This window comes from Trifolium pratense, linkage group LG3 (genome assembly GCF_020283565.1).
Source record: "Trifolium pratense cultivar HEN17-A07 linkage group LG3, ARS_RC_1.1, whole genome shotgun sequence".
NCBI classification, from domain to species: domain Eukaryota; kingdom Viridiplantae; phylum Streptophyta; class Magnoliopsida; order Fabales; family Fabaceae; genus Trifolium; species Trifolium pratense.
In genome coordinates, this window is record NC_060061.1 from 34,496,269 (window position 1) to 34,518,112 (window position 21,844).

General features: G+C 36.1%; 2 protein-coding genes and 2 long non-coding RNA genes across 4 annotated transcripts; 2 read left to right on the top strand and 2 right to left on the bottom strand.

The window, feature by feature from the left end:
• Positions 1-4,367: 4,367 nt before the first annotated feature.
• On the top strand, positions 4,368-6,566 carry LOC123914995 (histone-lysine N-methyltransferase, H3 lysine-9 specific-like). The gene is made up of 5 exons (XM_045966155.1): positions 4,368-4,966; positions 5,068-5,570; positions 5,658-6,083; positions 6,150-6,390; positions 6,446-6,566. The coding sequence occupies exons 1-5, from the start codon at positions 4,368-4,370 to the stop codon at positions 6,564-6,566; spliced, it is 1,890 nt and encodes a 629-aa protein (XP_045822111.1).
• Positions 6,567-8,274: 1,708 nt separating this feature from the next.
• Positions 8,275-8,688, top strand: LOC123916297. Its single transcript, XR_006812105.1, has 2 exons — positions 8,275-8,391; positions 8,438-8,688. It is a non-coding gene; the product is annotated as an uncharacterized LOC123916297 (long non-coding RNA).
• A 7,227-nt stretch (positions 8,689-15,915) lies between these two features.
• LOC123916292 lies at positions 15,916-18,790 on the bottom strand. The gene is made up of 7 exons (XM_045967722.1): positions 18,642-18,790; positions 18,042-18,295; positions 17,734-17,946; positions 17,537-17,629; positions 17,360-17,461; positions 16,951-17,271; positions 15,916-16,003 (listed from the first exon to the last, which is right to left on the bottom strand). Exons 2-7 carry the CDS (start codon positions 18,156-18,158, stop codon positions 15,935-15,937), a joined length of 915 nt encoding a protein of 304 aa, XP_045823678.1. The 5' UTR covers positions 18,159-18,295; positions 18,642-18,790; the 3' UTR covers positions 15,916-15,934.
• A 77-nt stretch (positions 18,791-18,867) lies between these two features.
• LOC123916296 lies at positions 18,868-21,265 on the bottom strand. The gene is made up of 3 exons (XR_006812104.1): positions 21,125-21,265; positions 20,718-20,807; positions 18,868-19,417 (listed from the first exon to the last, which is right to left on the bottom strand). It is a non-coding gene; the product is annotated as an uncharacterized LOC123916296 (long non-coding RNA).
• Between the last annotated feature and the right edge of the window lie 579 nt (positions 21,266-21,844).

Below are 21,844 nucleotides of genomic sequence, written 5' to 3' on the forward strand. Positions count from 1 at the left end.
ATACCCGAGTCTCCAGATGATGTTATTGTTCCTGACAAAGAAAAGGGTTCTGAAGCAACTACTACTGATAATGTTTTTGTTCATGATATCTATGTGATCCCTTATGTTGATGATAGTGGTAAAACTATGTCTGTTCCTTTGAATGTTGATGAATCTGCTGAGAAAGATTCAAATGTTATTTATGTGGACAATCTCAACCTTACTGAGAGGACTCCTGCTTCTAGTACTAGGAGGTTAAAGAAGGCTTGATGTGGAAAGGAATTTAAGTGAAGATTTTTTACAATGCTAAAAGCTTGTTGATTTGATTAAAGCAGAAAACTGCAACCGGCTTCAACTACTCATTCCAATACTCTGACTACAGGTTTGGCTCGGTTTATAAATGTTGTAGGGACCAGATCACCTCTTGACCTTGGTTTCCATATTCTTGATGAAACTGTTCTGCATGGTAAGTCATGTGCTGTGAAAATGCCTATAGTTTTCCCTACACTGATGTGTGATTTTATTCTAGCTCAACATCCTGGCATTTGTACTGAGGCTGGTGTTTCTAGTAAGAGAGGTTGTGATTTATCTTTTGATTTTAGACTGTTTGAGGGTACACATGCTGCAGACTGTGCTGCATCATCTGTCAATCAGTCAACTAATGTTTTGCCTAGAAAGCAAATGATTGTTGACCTCAAGGTGTTTTTTCAATGTCAATCCTGGTGTTCTTAATGACATTGCAGGTGGTGATACTGAGGTAGAGGAGGAGGACTCTGACGCAAGTCCTTCTATGTGACCTGCTTATGCTTTATTTGCATGTCCTTTTGGATTTTAATTTGTAGGGCTACGCCCTGATGACTCTCTGGGTTGTAACATGCATAAATCCATGTCTTTGGGTTCGATACTCCAGGTTTTCTATGCCCTGATGGTTTGTATATGCACTTTATGAGTTCCTATGCTCTGATTCTCTCTGCACTCTATGTTCTCTATGATCTGATAACTCTGTGGAAATATGTATTTTGCTCCTACTATGTGATACTGACTTTATTTGTCAGAATTTATGGCTAAAAAGGGGGAGTAATATGTTGTGCATGATGTGATGCATAATGCTATAGCATCTAGTATAGCATGTCTGTTTTATGTGATATGCATGTTTTGAGGGGGAGTGAAGTTTATGCATATATTGAGGGGGAGTAGGTAGAATTTACTTTTCTACTACTTATGATATGCATGTTTATATAGGAATTTATTTTTCCTATTCTCTGTGGCGCTGCTTAAATTTTAAGGAGTTTATTTCTCCCATCTTGAATCCACTATGTGAGAGTTTATTTCTCTCTATCTGTACTTTGAGGCTAAGATGTGTTATGTTCCGCTGTTGCATGCCTCTGATGCTTACGTGCTAGCTACCTTTTCATCTGATGAAATTTTACTTTCTTTCCTAGTTGTGTGCTCATGTTGACTTGAAGGAAAGTTTAAATAGCCTAGCATTGTTCTACTTTCTTTCCTAGTTGTGTGTTTATGTTGACTCGAAGGAAAGTCTAGACAGTATCTCTCCATGCACTGGGCCAAAGTTGTTTTAGCCAAAATTTGCCAAAGGGGGAGATTGTTGGGTTTTGTGTTTGGCTACATTTTGTAAAAGCCAACTTTGCCAGATGCTGGACAAAGATGCTGCAGCATCCTCGTACAGCATTCTGATGCTCTGTTTTAAGTGCAGAATTTTTTCTGTCAATCTCGTTCAAGATTTGCTTCAAATATTAATTCCAGCACGTGTGTATATGCAAGACGAGACTTACTGCACAAGAATTGTCCAAGTCGGCCTAAGGAAAGTTATTAAAAACAAAAATATAATTATATTATATTTTTGTTCGATTTTTTTTGTTTGGTACAACACAAAACACATTTTCAATTTTAATCTAGGTTTGGCCGCAATTCTCACAGCTGTACAAGTCTGAAGACCTAACTTGCCCATCAAGACAATTGAAGACTATAAATATGTGAAGCCTCAAGGCTATTGTGTGTGTGATTTCTAAACCTTGTATTACAAAAGTGTGAGTTTTTAAGGTTTAGTGTGTGTGTCTTTTGTCAGCCTTTCTTGTGTCAATCTGATGCAAGTTTAGGACTGTGTTTGTGTTGTTTATTGTAAGCTGCTCCTAAGCTTTTAAGCACGGAGTTAGTGTGTGTGATTCACTCATAAGCTTTTAAGCAAGAGTGTGGTCTAGTTTCTAGGAGAGTGTCTCCATCTTGATTATTATTATTGACAGCAACATGGTACGTGTTGTTAGAGGGAATTTGGGACGGGGTCTCATTATCTAAGAGGTTCTTAGGTAGGATTGCACGGGTAGTGTCTAGGTGATAAGTCAAGTACCGGGTGTTGGTCGAGGGCTTTGAACTAGAGCTATTATAATGGATTCATTCCTGGATTGGTATCCCCCAGAGTAGGTGACGTTGCACTGAACTGGGTTAACAATTTCCTGTCTTATTTATTGTTCTGCAATTTATTTATTTATTTACTGTGTTCTGCGACTGTCTTGCTGCAACGTGTGCTATAGCATCTTGTGCAGCATTGTGTTCACTGCGTGCCAGATTTCAACTTGCTTTGTATCAAAATTTGAGCCTAAAAACATAAAAGAGGCTCTTACTGATGAGTTCTGGATTGGAGCAATGCAAGAAGAATTGAATCAATTCAAGAGAAATGAAGTCTGGGATCTTGTTCCAAGACCACATGGAGTAAATGTCATAGGTACTAAATGGATATACAAGAATAAATCTGATGAGAAGGGCACAGTAACAAGGAATAAGGCAAGACTGGTAGCTCAAGGCTACACTCAGGTGGAGGGAATCGACTTTGATGAGACCTTTGCCCCCGTAGCAAGACTAGAATCCATAAGGCTGCTTCTTGGTGTAGCTTGCATCCTCAAACTCAAACTCTACCAAATGGATGTCAAGAGCGCTTTTCTAAATGGGTATCTTCATGAAGAAGTGTTTGTTGAACAGCCCAAAGGTTTCACAGATCCAAATCATCCGGATCATGTCTACAAACTGAAAAAGGCCTTGTATGGCTTGAAACAAGCACCAAGGGCTTGGTATGAGAGACTAACTGAATTCCTGATCAACCAAGGATACAAGAAAGGTGGAAATGACAAGACCCTGTTTGTCAAAGAAATGAATGGAAACTTGTTGATAGCACAGATATATGTTGATGACATAGTTTTTGGAGGGATGGCGGAACCGATGGTCCAACACTTTGTGAGACAGATGCAGTCTGAATTTGAGATGAGCTTGGTAGGTGAACTAACCTATTTTCTTGGATTACAGGTAAAACAGATGGAAGACACAATATTTGTGTCTCAAAGCAAGTATGCTAAAAATATCATAAAGAAATTTGGCATGGAAAATGCTGCACACAAAAGAACACCTGCTGCCACACATCTGAAATTAACCAAGGATGAGAAAGGTGTAGATGTAGACCAAAGCCTGTACAGAAGCATGATAGGAAGCCTACTATACCTCACAGCAAGCAGACCTGACATCACCTTTGCTGTTGGTGTATGTGCAAGATACCAAGCTGAGCCAAAAATGAGCCATCTTACACAAGTAAAAAGAATTTTGAAGTATGTCAATGCAACTTCTGATTATGGAATAATGTATTCCCACACCAACAATGCTAGGTTGATGGGATATTGTGATGCAGATTGGGCTGGATGTGCTGATGACAGAAAAAGCACCTCTAGTGGATGTTTTTACCTAGGATAGAATCTTATCTCATGGTTTAGCAAGAAACAAAACTGTGTTTCTCTATCCACTGCAGAGGCTGAGTACATTGCAGCTGGGAGTAGTTGCTCTCAATTATTGTGGATGAAGCAGATGCTTAAGGAATACAATGTTGAACAGGATGCTCTAACATTGTACTGTGACAATTTAAGCGCATAAATATTTCAAAAAATCCAATACAGCACAGTAGAACCAAGCATATTGACATTCGTCATCACTTCATCAGGGACTTGGTAGAAGAAAATGTTGTGAAGTTGGAGCATGTTGCAACTGAAGAGCAGGTAGCTGATATCTTTACTAAAGCATTAGATGCTAATCAGTTTGAAAGGCTTAAGGGCAAATTGGGAATTTGCCTACATGAGGAATTATAGCAGTTAAGGCATTATGTGCGCGCAACCGTTTTGTTCTCCAAATTTCAACTATTGGCGCACGTAAATCAAGGAAAGACAAAAAATACTTTCCATAACTTCTCAATTACACGCTATCAACTCTCATATCATCATTATTCCTTTTCAAAACCTTCAACTTCCTCTAAACTACTTGCTGCGATCTGCAATCTCAAATCATCATCTCAAAGCGTCAAAAACATCAAAAACTTCAACTATTTTTCTGAGAAAATGTCTCAATCTTCCGGTTTCGCTCAGTTCAAAAACAAAATTGCTGATACTGTGAAAACAAGATCAAAATCTAAGAAGGAAGGAACAACTGTTGTGGTCGATGCGACGCCCATATCAAGTATCCCTGCAACTAGTTCTAAGAAGAAGAAATCTGCAAAATCCACTAAGAAAGTAAGTGAATCGTCTCCTTCAATTTCTATTAAGTCTGATACTATTAAGTCTAAGAAGAAGAAACCCCAATCTCCCGTAAAAAGGGGTTTGAGCATGTCTGATCTATACTTGAGTAAGAATCCTTCTGAAACTGCGAATGTGGAATCGCATGATGTTGCCTCCGGCAAAAATGCGAATGTTGAATCGTCTAATAAAGCAAATGAAGAAAGTGTTAAGCCTGTTTCTGAAAAGGTGAATCAAGAAACCCTTTCTGCAAAGGAAAACCCTAGTTCTGTTGAAACCCTAGGAAAAACCCAAAATGTTGCTGAGAATGTTTTTGTGACCAATAATCCTAGTGTTCCTGAGAATATGACAGTTCCCACGAATGTCATAACTGATGTTGCTGAAAAATCTCAAGAAAAGGCTGTTGTACCGATGCGCCAACCGATGTTGAGCCACCCTCTATACCAACTGATGCTGAGAAGGATGTTGAAGCATCCAAAGGAGGTTCTAGCCCACATGCTAACACTGCCACTGGGTCGTTTGGCAGTGGATCTAATACTGAAGCCTCCACTGATGAGGAAGTAAACAAAGAAAGTACTCCTGAACATGTGGCTGATTCTGAGCCAGAGAATGAAGCTGGTGAGGATTCTGAGAAAACCACCAATGAACAACAGAACATAGTGGATGTTGATGAAGTTCCCTCTGAAGAAGATCTGCAACCTCCACCTACTCAGAAAGGAATTGGAAGAAGACTGAGAAGCAGGACCACTACACCTGCACCTGCTGTTACCACTACCCCTGTTGCCACCAAGAAAACAAAGGACACTACTTTGAAGCCTGTCAAGTATGGTCCTAAGAAAGAATGGAGCAAGTCTATACCTCCTCCTGAGAAGAAAAAGGGTGTGCTGAAAAGGAAGAGTGCACCATCAAGTGACTCTGATTTTGAAGCTGAAAAGGATGACTCAAGCATCAAGCCTCCTGCTAAGAAGGCTATGTCTGCTAAGAAGGCCATGCCTCAAGCTGCTGCTCCTGACACTGAAGACTTCCCTTGTGACAATGTTTCATTTCATCTTCCATCTTATGCTCAACGATGGGGAATCATTTGCAAAAGAAGATTGGCTCTGGAAAGGGAACTAGGCAAAGATATTCTGGAATGTGAAGAGATTGTGAGTTTGATCAATGATGCTGGATTGATCAAAACTGTGTGGGGCTTAGGCTCTTGCTATGAGAAGCTGGTTAGGGAGTTTGTTGTCAACATTCCTATAGGTTGTGACAATCCCTTGGACAAAGAATATCAGAAGGTATATGTTCGAGGAAAATGTGTGACATTCTCTCCAAGTGTGATCAACAAGGTGCTGGGTAATGCTGATGATCCTCACCCTGACATAGATGTATCTAACAATGTGGTCTGCAAAACTATCACAGCTGAAAAGGTGAAAACCTGGCCCAAGAAGGAGAAGGTACCTGCAGTCAAGCTAACCCAAAAGTATGCCATCTTGAATCGTATTGCATCTGTCAACTGGGTTGCTACTACACATGCATCTGACATTGCCACAAATCTGGGTAAGCTCATTTATATGATTGGTACTGGTACAAAATTTAATGCTGGTCTATATATTTTCAATCAAGTTGTGCAGCATGCTAAGACCTCTGTCACCAAGCAACCCATTGCATTTCCAACTTTGATCTGTGACATCATCTTGTCCCAACATCCTAATATAAGGCATGAGGGTGAGACTGCTAAGAAAAGGGCAACTCCTCTGGCCATTCATCAAAAGCTGTACAGTAAACAGCATGCTCCAGATATTGTTGGACCATCAAATGCTGCTGCTGACAAGGAAGGAGATGATTGCTATGCTGGAAGCAAACTGTAAGGAGCTAGATGAAAAGAAGTTGCAGTTTGAAAGAATGATACATGCTCTCAGGGTTGAAGAGGTTGCAGCTCAAGCAGCTAATGCAGGTGATGATGGTACTAGTGGTGAAGAAGAAGCTGACTCAGATGCTGAAGGAGAAGAAAGTGATTCCTCCCCAAGTGCTTCTGTGTAATTCTAATGTTTCTTTAGTGTTTGTCTGGATTTTTGTTTTGAATGTCTGTGGGCTGAGCCCTGAATTTAGCACCTAGTGTGCATGGTTTGTAATATTTTGTCTGCACTTTCTGTCCTGCTACTATCTGCACTGTCTTTGGATATTATTTGTTCCCATTTTGTCTATTTTGTGGCTAAAAAGGGGGAGAAACTTTCATGTGACTATGCATGTGCTATCAGATGCTGGATCATCTGAATATTATTTTATGCATGTGCCATGAACTAAGGGGGAGTAAGAACTTGGTACTCGCTTCTACTATTGAGGGGGAGCAATATTTTTCTACTTAGCACACGATGTGCTACTGCATGTTGAAGCATCATCTGTTCCTGAGAATTTATTTTTCTCAGTTTTGAGGGAATTTATTTTTCCCCAGTGTTTCTTTTATGAGAATCTTATACTCTCTATTGGCAAACTCCTGTGAGGCTACTTGTGCTTATCCTTCCGCTGTTGCATGCCTCTGAAGTTCTAATTTGATACATAATAAATATGCTATTGTTATATGAAGGGTTATTAAAACAAGCATGTTAAACTGTTCTACTTTACTTCATGACTGTGTGCCTATGTTGAGTTGAAGAAAGGTAGCTTGTGTATCTCTCTAGAACGGTTGAAATAATCTTAGGATGTTTTAGCCAAAAATTGCCAAAGGGGGAGATTGTTGGTGTTGTATGGTTGGCCTCATTTTGCTAAAACATGTGATCCTTCTTGATGTGGAACTACATGCTTCCACCATCCAGTATAAGCAAGATGTCGGGTACAATGCTTCAACATTGGATACCACATCCAGTAGGCCGGGCCTGTGTATGTTGAGATCTCGCGCCTAAATTCTAAATATGGAATCCATAATAAATGTTTGTTTGTGATAAGGAGCGTTGTCACGTATAATTAATAATGGATCTCGTGATCAAGTTTTGTTTGCTAATCAGATCTTCAAGTTAAGGAAACAAAACATTTTAATTGAAGATTATTCCTTGAAGGAACCTTTAATCATGCTGTGCTATTGAAGCCTAATTGAAGTCCTAGCCTGTGCCAGTGAAGGTTATTTAAAGGATATTGACACCATTGTTCAGATCACTGAAACCATATTTGAATCCTACAAAGCGTGAGTTTAGGTTTTAGTATTGTGTCTATTGTGTTCTAAGTCTTGTGTTGATTTTCCACTAGACTAGGAACTGTGTGTTTGTGCATTGTGATATCTCTGGAGCTTCTAAGCAAGGAGATAGTGTGTGTATACCATTCCAAAGCTTTTAAGCACGGAAGTGGTGTGAGTGTTTTATGAAGTGTGTCTTCACCTATTAAATCTAGAATTGTACGATCACAGTGGTTGTGGTCAAGAGGAGGTGAGCGGAGGTTCTCATACCTAGGTGTGTCTTAGGTAGAATATAGCACGGGTGGTGATTAGGTGAGAAGTTATAAACGGGAAGTTTATTGAGGGCTTCAAACTAATACTATCATAGTGGATTCACTCCTGGATTGGTATCCCCCAGAGTAGGCTTATGCTGAACTGGGTTAACAAATTACTGTGTTAATTTACTTTCAGTTTGTTTAGTTTATTATTCCTTGTGTATGCGCGGTTGGATGTTGGATCATTGATTCACGCATTAAAAGTGTATTATAGTGGTGAAGCGTTGAGTACAACATCTTAACACTAGTGTGCCAGAATTTCACAAAGACACTGCGAATCGCAAGACGATATGGCTTGGAGACTCAATGGTTGCATCTGTATTGGAATCGACATCTTAGGGTTCACAATATCAATAATCCTTTCTCAATATGTATTGTGTTTAAGGTTTGGATTGATAGTGTTGATGTATTGGAAAATGTCGCTTATGCAGAGTGTATAACGTTGATCCGCCATTGCATCTTTTGCTTGAAGCAACTTCAGTGATGGTGGAAATAAGGTGTGATTCTGCTGGTTCCTTTTCCTCAGCAATTTGAGCAATGATATAGTATCTTTACTGCCTTGTAACTTATTGATCTACGAAATTCCCAGAGTAAGTTTCTTTTATGATGGTTACATGAATTGTGATAATGCAAGTGAGTGGACCTTGTACATTTGATGTGAGCCATCAATTATTTTCTCTTAAACTTGTATTCTGTTCTAAAGTGTATTTTAGATATTTGATAAATTGCTAATATTGAATGAAGTTGATGAAGGACCATTAGGCCTTTTGGCTTCAAAAAAAAAAAAAAAATTCTCTTATATATTTGGATGTAGCGAGCTGTCAAAATGGGCTAACCCGAATGGGCCGGCCCGCCAAGCCCGATTTTTTCCCGGGTTCGGGCCTTGAAAATCCTTGCCCGAATTATTTACGGGCTTTTTAGCCCTGCAACATAAAGCCCGATTAAAATATGGGCTAGCCCGAATGGGCCGCGGGCGACCCGCAAGCCCGAAAAAAGTAAAATAAAAAAATATTAAATTAAAAATAAATATAAATAATTTGTTTTTGATGATTTGAACTTAGTTTAAATATAAATTATAAAACACCGTTCGCTACTTAAGTAGATGATGAATAAAAATAGGGCACCCAAGAAACTCGTAGGTAGCGGATTAGTAAAAATATGACGTGCGAGAAACTCGTACGTAGTGGATGAATAAAAATAGGGCGAGCGAGAAACTCGTACGTAGAGGATTTGTAAAAATAGGGCGTGCAAGGAACTCATAAGTAGCGGATGACTAAAAATAGGGAGCGCGAGAAAGTCGTAGGTAGCGGATGAGTAAAAATATGACGCATGAGAAACTCTTAAGTAGCGGATGCGTAAAAATAGGGCGCGAGAAAGTCGTAGGTAGCGGATGAGTAAAAATAGGGCACGCGAGAAACTGGTAGATAGTGGATGAGTAAAAATATGGCGCGCGGAAATTATTATTATATAAATATATAATATAAGTAGCGGATGAATAAAAATACGGCGCGCGAGAATTATTATATAAATATATATAATATAAGTAGCGGATGAGTAATAATAAGACGCGCGAGAATTATTAATCCTAATTATAATGTTGAGTTTGAACACTAAAAGTAAAATAAAAAATAAATCGGGCTGACCCGAAAGCCCGACAACCCGTACCGGGTCGGGCTCGGGCACTAATTTTAGTAGCCCGTTTTTTATCCAGGCTTTTTAGCCCGGCCAGACAAAGCCCAAAGCGCGACCGGGTTGGCCTGAAATGAGTCGGGCTGCCAGTTTTGACAGCTCTAGATATAGGGAGTATATTCTTTTAAATCCATTGTAAAATCATTAATTAATTATTATGATATAAAAGTATATATCCACTCAAATTTAATTAAGTAATTTATTGTAACTAAGTTTTTTTTACCAAACAATAAATGTATTGTCAAAAGTAATTTACACATTCAATGCATGAAGATTGTTTTTCTAATTTAGTAAAAAAAAAGTCAAAGCAACCAACACAGTGTGGCACAAGTGGTTGATACTTGGGTCCCTTAACCATTTGATCTTGGGTTTGATCTCCGATCGGTGCGTATGGAGAAACATTTGTTGGGAGAGGTCAACCCCTTAAATGGATCGGTTGCCTCGAGGAGATTAGTCTCTACAGTTGCGCGAAGAGGATACCTTTGGTTTACCAAAAAAAAAGTTGTAGCATTTGTCTAACACACGAACACAGCTAATTTTTTGGTTCATCGACTGGAAACAGCTATGAATTAGTAACAAAAACTGAAAAATTGCACAAACATAAAAGTATGTGCACATTACAAGTGAACGTTAACACAGTCAATCAAAATTTTCCACATCATTGTTTGTAAGATTCACTTTTTTCCATCGGTAAGTGTGACATTCACTCTCTGGCGTGTGAGAGTAACAAACAAAACAAAGAATTTTTATTTTATTTTATTTCTTTCTATCACCTTCATTCTTCTTCACAGTTGAACCTTTTCTCGCTTTTCTGTATAAAAATTGAATCTTTCCTCTTCTTTCTATATGAAAAGAGAGAAAGTTTAACCAATTCGATATTTTTTATAAAATAATAAAGGGTGACATAATTTTTTGTTTTAACATAATTTACAACTGATTATCAAAGTTTTACGCAATACATATATTATTCCTTGAAAATTGAGAAGCAGATGATTCAACTGTTTACCTTGTCATGAATGTTAGTGAGATAGTTGTTTGGAAATTGTGAAATTAATTTTGACTTGTAGTTTTCCTTTCCACGTTGAGCTAGTTGTGCCACATATGTTATTCAGATAGTTGTTCTGGAAGTGTGGCATAATTTATGACTTTAATGTAATTTGCAACTGATGTTATTCTGATAGATGTTCTGATATTAGGGCGTAATTTACGACTTTAATTGCAACTGATTATTCATGTTTTACGCAACATAGACAATGCTTCTTGGATATTGAGAAACAAGTGGTCCAACTGTTTATCTTCTCATACATGTTTTTAAGACAAGTATTCAAAAACAGTCATAATTTATGACTTTGTTGTGATTCACAGTCCGTCATTCAATATCTTTGGAATGCATATATTTATTGTAAATTGTTAAAAGGTTACCCAATTATTTATTTTTTCGTGTTTGGTAATGAGATAGCTATTCGAAGTGAGACTCAACATATTCACCTATGTTTGAACTTAGAACATCATCGTCCCAAATTATAAGAAAGAAAAAAGTCATACTTATAAGGAAAAACCTAAATATAATAATTTTTTTTTTGTAGTTTCCTTGAAATAAGTTGCATGGAAAGGTGTTAAAATAATTTTGATTGGTTATTGCTTATGGAAAAAAATAAGAGAGAGAGAGAGAGAGAGAGAGAGAGAGAGAGAGAGAGAGAGAATTAAATGCAGTTGCATTTAATTTCAAGAGAATAAGCAAAAAAAATTCTGAAAAGAAAAAAAATGTAGTACCTCTGTCCCTAATTATAGGATCATGTTTGACAAAAATGTACTATTTATTTACCTTGTTTTGACCGTATTTTTTAATAATATATAAATGTAAATATTAACATATAAGATCTTGTTCAATTTGTTTTGATGACTATTTTTAAAATATTAGATTTTTATAATTTTTACTAATAGACAATTAAAGATATTAGTAATCAAAATTGTGAATTGGCGTACGTGCATTCGTCAAACTCAAACAGGGTCTTATAATTAGGGGGACGGAAGTAGTACATTTTTTACTTATAATTTGGAAATGAAGAAATAATTTTTTCTCTTATATATTTGGATGTAGCGAGCTGTCAAAATGGGCTAACCCGAATGGGCCGGCCCGCCAAGCCCGATTTTTTCCCGGGTTCGGGCCTTGAAAATCCTTGCCCGAATTATTTACGGGCTTTTTAGCCCTGCTAGATAAAGCCCGATTAAAATATGGGCTAGCCCGAATGGGCCGCGGGCGACCCGTAAGCCCGAAAAAAGTAAATAAAAAAAATTAAATTAAAAATAAATATAAATAATTTGTTTTTGATGATTTGAACTTAGTTTAAATATAAATTATAAAACACCGTTCGCTACTTAAGTAGATGATGAATAAAAATAGGGCACCCAAGAAACTCGTATGTAGTGGATGAATAAAAATAGGGCGAGCGAGAAACTTGTACGTAGAGGATTTGTAAAAATAGGGCGTGCAAGGAACTCATAAGTAGCGGATGACTAAAAATAGGGAGCGTGAGAAAGTCGTAGGTAGCGGATGAGTAAAAATATGACGCATGAGAAACTCTTAAGTAGCGGATGCGTAAAAATAGGGCGCGAGAAAGTCGTAGGTAGCAGATGAGTAAAAATAGGGCGCGCGAGAAACTCGTAGATAGTGGATGAGTAAAAATACGGCGCGCGAGAATTATTATATAAATATATATAATATAAGTAGCGGATGAGTAAAAATAAGACGCGCGAGAATTATTAATCCTAATTATAATGATGAGTTTGAACACTAAAAGTAAAATAAAAAATAAATCGGGCCGACCCGAAAGCCCGACAACCCGTACCGGGCCGGGCTCGGGCACTAATTTTAGTAGCCCGTTTTTTATCCAGGCTTTTTAGCCCGGCCAGACGAAACCCAAAGCGCGACCGGGTTGGCCTGAAATGAGCCGGGCTGCCCGTTTTGACAGCTCTAGATATAGGGAGTATATTCTTTTAAATCCATTGTAAAATCATTAATTAATTATTATGATATAAAAGTATATATCCATTCAAATTTAATTAAGTAATTTATTGTAACTAAGTTTTTTTTACCAAACAATAAATGTATTGTAAAAAGTAATTTACACATTCAATGCATGAAGATTGTTTTTCTAATTTAGTAAAAAAAAAGTCAAAGCAACCAACACAGTGTGGCACAAGTGGTTGATACTTGGGTCCCTTAACCATTTGATCTTGGGTTTGATCTCCGATCGGTGCGTATGGAGAAACATTTGTTGGGAGAGGTCAACCCCTTAAATGGATCGGTTGCCTCGAGGAGATTAGTCTCTACAGTTGCGCGAAGAGGATACCTTTGGTTTACCAAAAAAAAAAGTTGTAGCATTTGTCTAACACACGAACACGGCTAATTTTTTGGTTCATCGACTGGAAACAGCTATGAATTAGTAACAAAAACTGAAAAATTGCACAAACATAAAAGTATGTGCACATTACAAGTGAACGTTAACACAGTCAATCAAAATTTTCCACATCATTGTTTGTAAGATTCACTTTTTTCCATCGGTAAGTGTGACATTCACTCTCCGGCGTGTGAGAGTAACAAACAAAACAAAGAATTTTTATTTTATTTTATTTCTTTCTATCACCTTCATTCTTCTTCACAGTTGAACCTTTTCTCGCTTTTCTCTATAAAAATTGAATCTTTCCTCTTCTTTCTATATGAAAAGAGAGAAAGTTTAACCAATTCGATACTTTTTATAAAATAATAAAGGGTGACATAATTTTTTGTTTTAACATAATTTACAACTGATTATCAAAGTGTTACGCAATACATATATTATTCCTTGAAAATTGAGAAGCAGATGATTCAACTGTTTACCTTGTCATGAATGTTAGTGAGATAGTTGTTTGGAAATTGTGAAATTAATTTTGACTTGTAGTTTTCCTTTCCACGTTGAGCTAGTTGTGCCACATATGTTATTCAGATAGTTGTTCTGGAAGTGTGGCATAATTTATGACTTTAATGTAATTTGCAACTGATGTTATTCTGATAGATGTTCTGATATTAGGGCGTAATTTACGACTTTAATTGCAACTGATTATTCATGTTTTACGCAACATAGACAATGCTTCTTGGATATTGAGAAACAAGTGGTCCAACTGTTTATCTTCTCATACATGTTTTTAAGACAAGTATTCAAAAACAGTCATAATTTATGACTTTGTTGTGATTCACAGTCCGTCATTCAATATCTTTGGAATGCATATATTTATTGTAAATTGTTAAAAGGTTACCCAATTATTTATTTTTTCGTGTTTGGTAATGAGATAGCTATTCGAAGTGAGACTCAACATATTCACCTATGTTTGAACTTAGAACATCATCGTCCCAAATTATAAGAAAGAAAAAAGTCATACTTATAAGGAAAAACCTAAATATAATAATTTTTTTGTAGTTTCCTTGAAATAAGTTGCATGGAAAGGTGTTAAAATAATTTTGATTGGTTATTGCTTATGGAAAAAAATAAGAGAGAGAGAGAGAGAGAGAGAGAGAGAGAGAGAGAGAGAATTAAATGCAGTTGCATTTAATTTCAAGAGAATAAGCAAAAAAAATTCTGAAAAGAAAAAAAATGTAGTACCTCTGTCCCTAATTATAGGATCATGTTTGACAAAAATGTACTATTTATTTACCTTGTTTTGACCGTATTTTTTAATAATATATAAATGTAAATATTAACATATAAGATCTTGTTCAATTTGTTTTGATGACTATTTTTAAAATATTAGATTTTTATAATTTTTACTAATAGACAATTAAAGATATTAGTAATCAAAATTGTGAATTGGCGTACGTGCATTCGTCAAACTCAAACAGGGTCTTATAATTAGGGGGACGGAAGTAGTACATTTTTTACTTATAATTTGGAAATGAAGAAATAATTTTTTCTCTTATATATTTGGATGTAGCGAGCTGTCAAAATGGGCTAACCCGAATGGGCCGGCCCACCAAGCCCGATTTTTTCCCGGGTTCGGGCCTTGAAAATCCTTGCCCGAATTATTTACGAGCTTTTTAGCCCTGCTAGATAAAGCCCGATTAAAATATGGGCTAGCCCGAATGGGCCGCGGGCGACCCGCAAGCCCGAAAAAAGTAAATAAAAAAAATTAAATTAAAAATAAATATAAATAATTTGTTTTTGATGATTTGAACTTAGTCTAAATATAAATTATAAAACACCGTTCGCTACTTAAGTAGATGATGAATAAAAATAGGGCACCCAAGAAACTCGTATGTAGTGGATGAATAAAAATAGGGCGAGCGAGAAACTCGTACGTAGAGGATTTGTAAAAATAGGGCGTGCAAGGAACTCATAAGTAGAGGATGACTAAAAATAGGGAGCGTGAGAAAGTCGTAGGTAGCGGATGAGTAAAAATATGACGCATGAGAAACTCTTAAGTAGCGGATGCGTAAAAATAGGGCGCGAGATAGTCGTAGGTAGCAGATGAGTAAAAATAGGGCGCGCGAGAAACTCGTACACTACAAAAAAAAGCGCCTTTTAGCGGCGGTTTTTCACCTATTTCGTGGGGGTTTCCAACCTCCGAAATATGTTTTCTGGGATTTTTTCAAACTGCCGCGTAATAGGTTGCCATAGAATAGTTGCGGCGGTTATTTACTTACTTGCGGCAGTACTCGAATACCGCTAGTATCATGTTCAATCTGCGGAGGTTATTGTGAGGGGGTTTTAAACCCCCACAGTTTAGTTTCTTTAATTTCTGGGAATTCTTAACCTCCAGAAAATCTATGTTGGATGAATTTAAAATATTTATTTTCTGGGAGTTTTTAACCTCCGTAAAACTAATACTGGATTTTGTTTTTATATTTAATTTTTTATACTTTCATGAACGTTTATTTTCAGTTTTTAATATATATATTGTAAGCATATAATAAGTTATTTCACTTTCTACCAAAAAAAAAAAGTTATTTCACTCATATTCCAAATAAATATATAATATATAACCATAATGACATAAACTTGGTTCAAAACAACATAAATATATAAATATTGTCTAATATCAAATGTAACTTAACAATTCATAATAGCATAAAATTCATCCTCACAAAATATAGAATTAATATCACTCTTGACCACCCTTCCAAATCAAAAACACATGTCAAAATAACCCAACAAAATGTTGTTTGATAAAACTATAATATGAATAATCCTAATTATAATCTTGCATCAGATATTGCTTCCACCACTTGATCCTCTTGCATTAAACGGTGAATCAGACTCACTTGCAACGTCAGGCTGAAAATAAAAATAACAATTTAATTAGTTAAAATATTTGACAAAGCTTCCACAAACAAACACAGTTACAACAAACCAAAATGAAATTCAATTTTGCATCTGCCATTTTTTCTAGGATTATAAACAACAGAACAACACACCAAAAGAACACTACAAAAAGCTCCCTAGCCACTTACATGCAAAAAGAAGATAACTAGGCACATTTGCATGTTACACACCAGAATAATATATACAACTAGACACACTTACATGCAGATGAACTCATGAACCCAAAGCTATTCAACTATCTTAAATATGGTGACATATATATAACTAGACACACTTACATGAACCCAAAGCTACAACTAATTTAAATATAGTCACATTATCCATAACTTAATGAGGCTTGTCTATGGCAACCCAAAGCTACAACTAATTTAAATATAGTCACATATATATACCTAATATAGTCACATATATATAACTAGACACACTTACATGAACCCAAAGCTATAACTAGACATTCTTCAGCTCACTGGATTCACTGACCCTGTTTATGCTGAAATAATAACCCAATTTAGACCTGTCTTAATGTGACTGGGAAACTGTCATTTGTTTCCTTCATGGAAACCAGAGACATGTGATTCATCCGAAAATGATTGAATCACAGTTAGAGTACTACTCATTACTCACTAACTTTTGGAGTTTTTTTGCTTAGGCTATAAATAATCAGTTGTGTTGTGTCCATACAGGATGGCTCTATTTTGTCTCAGGTCAAGCCACACAACCTGCTAAAATAATCACAGGATGGCTCTGTTTTGCCTCAGGAAATTTTTCCCATTCATAAAACACACAAACACCACCATGTCTTGAAGCTACAAACCATTGGACGGACCTATGTTTAATTGCATGCACAATATCACAAAGCTTAGCTAGGAACAAAGATATAAGCTAATAAAAGAACTTACATTTGATGAACCCAAAATGTTAGCCACTTCCTGAGGAATGCTTCCTTCTTTCATCATAAGATAAGCTTTAAATGCACTTTCCAACTTTGTGTACTCTCCTTGCCAGTAATTAGACGATGATGTAGACGGAACAGTCGAAGAATTACTTAAATGTGATAGTCGGACTACGTTGCTTGTAAATGTATTTGTAGGAGTTGCTGCCATACCCAAACATCGCATTCTTCCAGGATGCTCAGGCCCAAGCACTCTACCGACAACATCATTAGGAGAAATTACAGATTCATCAACACTGCTTTGAGTCAAACCCACTTCAATTTGTTCCTATTAGCATATACAAGATCACCAAGTCAAAGAATAATATAGTTAAAATACATGCATCCAAAACAATAATTATTCAATTTAAACTTACCACTGTACTCTTTGCTGCATCATTTACTACTGACCCATCCTTTTTTTTATGGGTTTCAATATACAATTTTCCACGGCTAGGCTTCTCTCCAGTTTCCAAAAACTAAAACAGAAAATATGTCAAAATTGGTAGTAAATTATATTTGGTAAAAATATGAAGTTAATTTAGTAAAACTACCATCTCATGTCTTTTTCTCGAAAGAGGTTTAGAACCACCAGTATGAGGGATCACTTGTTTGCTTCGATTTTCTTTATTTTTTCTACAACGCTCCTATTAAAAACAAATACAAGTTAAATAATTAATCATATGATTAACAACAAGCATAATGTATGTTTGATTAAAGTCGCGATATGATCAAAATAATCAAGTTTTACCTGCGTTTCTGGTTTCAAACGGTAGTTAACAAAATGAGCCCATTGAATTGGGTCTATACCTTTAGGAACATTACTTATGATTTCATCTCGGGATTTTGATGGATCATAGAAGGTAACCCACAAATTTTGTCTATGTGTAGCCCACTTCTTTGAAATGCTAAGCTTGCAATATCTCTTTGCAAGAGCTTCAGTAGTCATAAATTTAAATCGAGGCTTCAAAATAAATAAAACAAATTCAGATTCTAGGCATTTAAATAATTATTTTAAAATAATGTAAATGAAAAGATATAAATGTATATTATTAATACCTCCAAGATGTCTCCAAAGCATTCATCAAAAAACTTAGGTGGCATGCCTGTATGTTTTCCAGACCACCTTTCAAAATTAATTGGAAAGAAATTGGAGTTAATTGCTAATGTTCCCATATATCCCGCAAGCAAGCCTTGTGCTTCACCGTATGCAGCACCTTGCTCATCAAAGTGAACAATTACCCGTTCCCCAGTAGGTAAGTCATTCACTTGCCAATACTTAAGTCTTAACTTTTTCGTAGCTCCTTGTGTGTCTAGCAATAAAATAATTTAATTTTTAAGAATATCATTAAGCTTAAAACAAATGGAAAATGCATCATTTACAACTTTCTATTTCCATCCAATGAGTGCATATTTTTCAAACTATCAAAGAGTCAAAAAATAATTTTTTATACATGCAAAAATAAAGTAAGAATTAGCAGGCAGTATATCTATTGACTCTGCACTCAATGAGATCAAATGTCATTTGACTAAACATAATATAACAACAGTAATGGTAAAAGTTTTTCCCCCTTGTTGAAAAATAACATAAATATCTAAATCAATTTTTTGAAATTAAAAAAATATAACAAATGAATAAAATATAATATATGTACGTACCTATTGCTTCAACCGTCCACCATTCTGCAGATTCGCGCCCAACATATTGCCTAGGTGTTGGACCTTGAGGTGCAGCTTGATGCAGAGCTACCGGTGTTGGTCCTGGATGTGTAGCTTGATGCGGAGCTACTGGGGTTGATCCTTGAGGTGGAGCTTTTTGATGGTTTTCTTTGCCTCGTAAAGTGAATGAGGTAACTTTGCTTGTTCAAATGCATCTTTCAACAAATCTAATATCATAGTCATTGCTTTGTCACTTAATCCACACAAGACCTTTATATGATATAATTTGATTAAGAATTCAAGTTTTGTGTACTTGCTTCCTTCTTGCAATATTTGACTCCCATCATTGAGAAACTCACGAAAACCACTACCATTATCGCTTGTCCCTTCCCCTGTGGCTATCGGGTCTGATTCATCTAAATTAGCTGCATCTTGCCTATAGTTACCAAACGCATCATTGACCATTATTTCAATCAGATTTTCTGAATGAGATGCTTCTTGCACAAAGTCTTCATTTCTAGAAGACTCTGGAACTCTTTTCTCACCATGAAGAGTCCATATGACATAGTTTTTAGGGAAAGGTTTGTAAAGTAAATGATCCCTAACTACACTCCTAGTTTGCGGTGTCAAAAACTTGCACATTGGGCATGGACAATATATTGTATTTCCAACAACCGCATTCTTAAATGCAAAATCTAAGAATTTATCTAAACCAATTTCGTATTCAGGTGAAGTATGCAGCTTAGAAATCCAAGACTTATCAATATTCATGATACCTGAACAAGTTTGCAATGATAATTCATAAAATTAGAAATCCAAGACTAAATAATTATTTTTCAAAACTATAGTTACTTATGTAAAACTGTACATATGCCTTATATATGAGTTTAAATAAGATTACTGATGGAATTTTATTTAAAAACCCATTAATGTTGTCATGAGTTTGATCATGTGAATGGTGTTTGCTTAAAATATGTTTATTTGTTGATTTTGATATCTTGTATGTTCTGTTTTAAAACGATGACACTAAAATAGAAGATTCTTTGTAGGTTAAACTCACATGATAAGAGTTAAAGTCTCTATTAGAGAGAATTGAGATTTCATCTCTTTTGAATTTTGTAACTGTATTTCTTGTTAATAAAGAATCTATTTACACAGACTGAGGGATTATCCTACACCCCTGTAAGGTTGTAACTAACTGACTGAGCAGTGTTTAACTGCTCCTATCATTAGCAAAAGGATATGCAACATCTAAGGATAGTTGTGGTGCCTCTATTGAGGTTTATGAGGGTGAGCAAGTGTTGCAGACAACAATCTGCTTGGTTCTTTTATTCTAAGATGAGAGATTCCTAAGAAAGGCTAAGGTAATGAATGAATTAGATGACTGCATCTACAAGCTGACGAATGCTCTAAAGAATGAGGATGTTAAATCAAACCTATCATCTCAAAAAGTTAAAAAGATCAATCTTGCAATTACAAAGGCTACAAACTTGCTTGATAAGAACAAGCACCAGAATGAACTATATGTTCTAGAAAATCATTTGAAGGGGCTTGAAAGTATGTTGGAAGACATTGAAATCAAGAATGGCTAGTTTTCTTGTAACCTGGTTTTATCCAAAAAGGGCAAGATACTCAATTAGTGGCCTAAATTTGACACAATATATGCTATAAGGATTCTCTATGCCAAAACATAGATTGATTGAGCTTTGACCTTTGGGAATGAGAAGGGTTCAAAGGGTTTTTTTTTTTAGAAGCTAAAGATTTATTAATAAAGCCCACAAGCACAAGAAGTGCTACATGGGTTAGAAACATACAATGGAACAACTAAGTCCATGAGGCACTACAGAAAAAACCAAAACCAACAGGGCAGTAAGTGAGAGCTGCAACAACTAGTCCTAAACTATAGCAGAAAAATATAAAAAACAGTTACAGCAAGAAAAACACAGAAAGGGAAAAAAGAGTGATTTTTTTTTCCTCATAGTTACCTAATAATTTAAGGAAAACCAACCATTAAGAACTTTGATCAAACAGTTGACATGCACTCAATAAAACTAAAAAATAAGTGACAATGATTACCTCAAATGATTCTTTCTTGTTGTTACTCCCTTCCTCTAACAATCAACTTTCAATCAACCAACACTATATGCACTTATTCGTCTAACCAGTCTACAAAAAGAACACAAAAAACATTTCAAATCTTTTCAATGACAAATCAATTCATACGAAGAAGGAAATCCTAAGTAGATAAATCATTAAAACCCTAAGTAGAGAAATTATAGAAATCCTAACGAAATTTATTGAAACCAAATAGAAATCATAAATTGAAAAGGAATTGAGGTTAACAAAATCAAACAACAGTGTTGCGTTTCCTTTTCTAACGAAATCGAACAACAGTGTTGAGTTTCCTTTTCTAACGAAATTGAACCTGGAAGAGTACTGTGAGCAGGGAGTGAAAACAATTGAACCTGGAACTGATTACTAACCATGAAGCGGCGCCGACCGAAAGACTTTTGAGGAGCGGTTGTTCTTCTGCGTGTTACTAACAACAATGTTCTCTTTTTTTTTTGTTTTTCTTTTTGTGGTTTAGAAAAATATAATGAAAAAAAAAACGTGGGAAAACAAATGAAAATAAAAAAGAGGGAAAATAAAAATAAAAAACAAAAAAGCGCCAGAGGGAAAATGTATAGAGCGGGGAGTGAAAAGAATTGGAATTAATTGGAAGTATACTGCGGGGGTTCTGGAAAACCTCCAGTAACAAATTGCCAGTAAAAGGTAAATTTGCGCGCGTGTCACTTTTGTAGTATTCTGCGGGGGTTTGGAGAAACCCCCACTAAAAAACCGCCGCAAACAGGCGAATTTTTTTGTAGTGATAGATAGTGGATGAGTAAAAATACGGCGCGCGAGAATTATTATATAAATATATATAATATAAGTAGCGGATGAGTAAAAATAAGACGCGCGAGAATTATTAATCCTAATTATAATGATGAGTTTGAACACTAAAAGTAAAATAAAAAATAAATCGGGCCGACCCGAAAGCCCGACAACCCGTACCGGGCCGGGCTTGGGCACTAATTTTAGTAGCCCGTTTTTTATCCAGGCTTTTTAGCCCGGCCAGACGAAACTCAAAGCGCGACCGGGTTGGCCTTAAATGAGCCGGGCTGCCCGTTTTGACAGCTCTAGATATAGGGAGTATATTCTTT

Coding starts and splice junctions, on each gene's coding strand:
- LOC123916292 (XM_045967722.1), bottom strand. CDS start 18,158: ATGGGAACATTAGCAATTAACTCCAATTTCTTTCCAATTAATTTTGAA. Junction 17,272..17,359: donor ATGCAGCAAAGAGTACAGTG/GTAAGTTTAAAT, acceptor ATATGCTAATAG/GAACAAATTGAAGTGGGTTT. Junction 16,004..16,950: donor ACATTTTGGGTTCATCAAAT/GTAAGTTCTTTT, acceptor TTTTATTTTCAG/CCTGACGTTGCAAGTGAGTC.
- LOC123914995 (XM_045966155.1), top strand. CDS start 4,368: ATGTCTCAATCTTCCGGTTTCGCTCAGTTCAAAAACAAAATTGCTGAT. Junction 4,967..5,067: donor GTACCGATGCGCCAACCGAT/GTTGAGCCACCC, acceptor GTCGTTTGGCAG/TGGATCTAATACTGAAGCCT. Junction 6,084..6,149: donor TGACATTGCCACAAATCTGG/GTAAGCTCATTT, acceptor TTTTCAATCAAG/TTGTGCAGCATGCTAAGACC.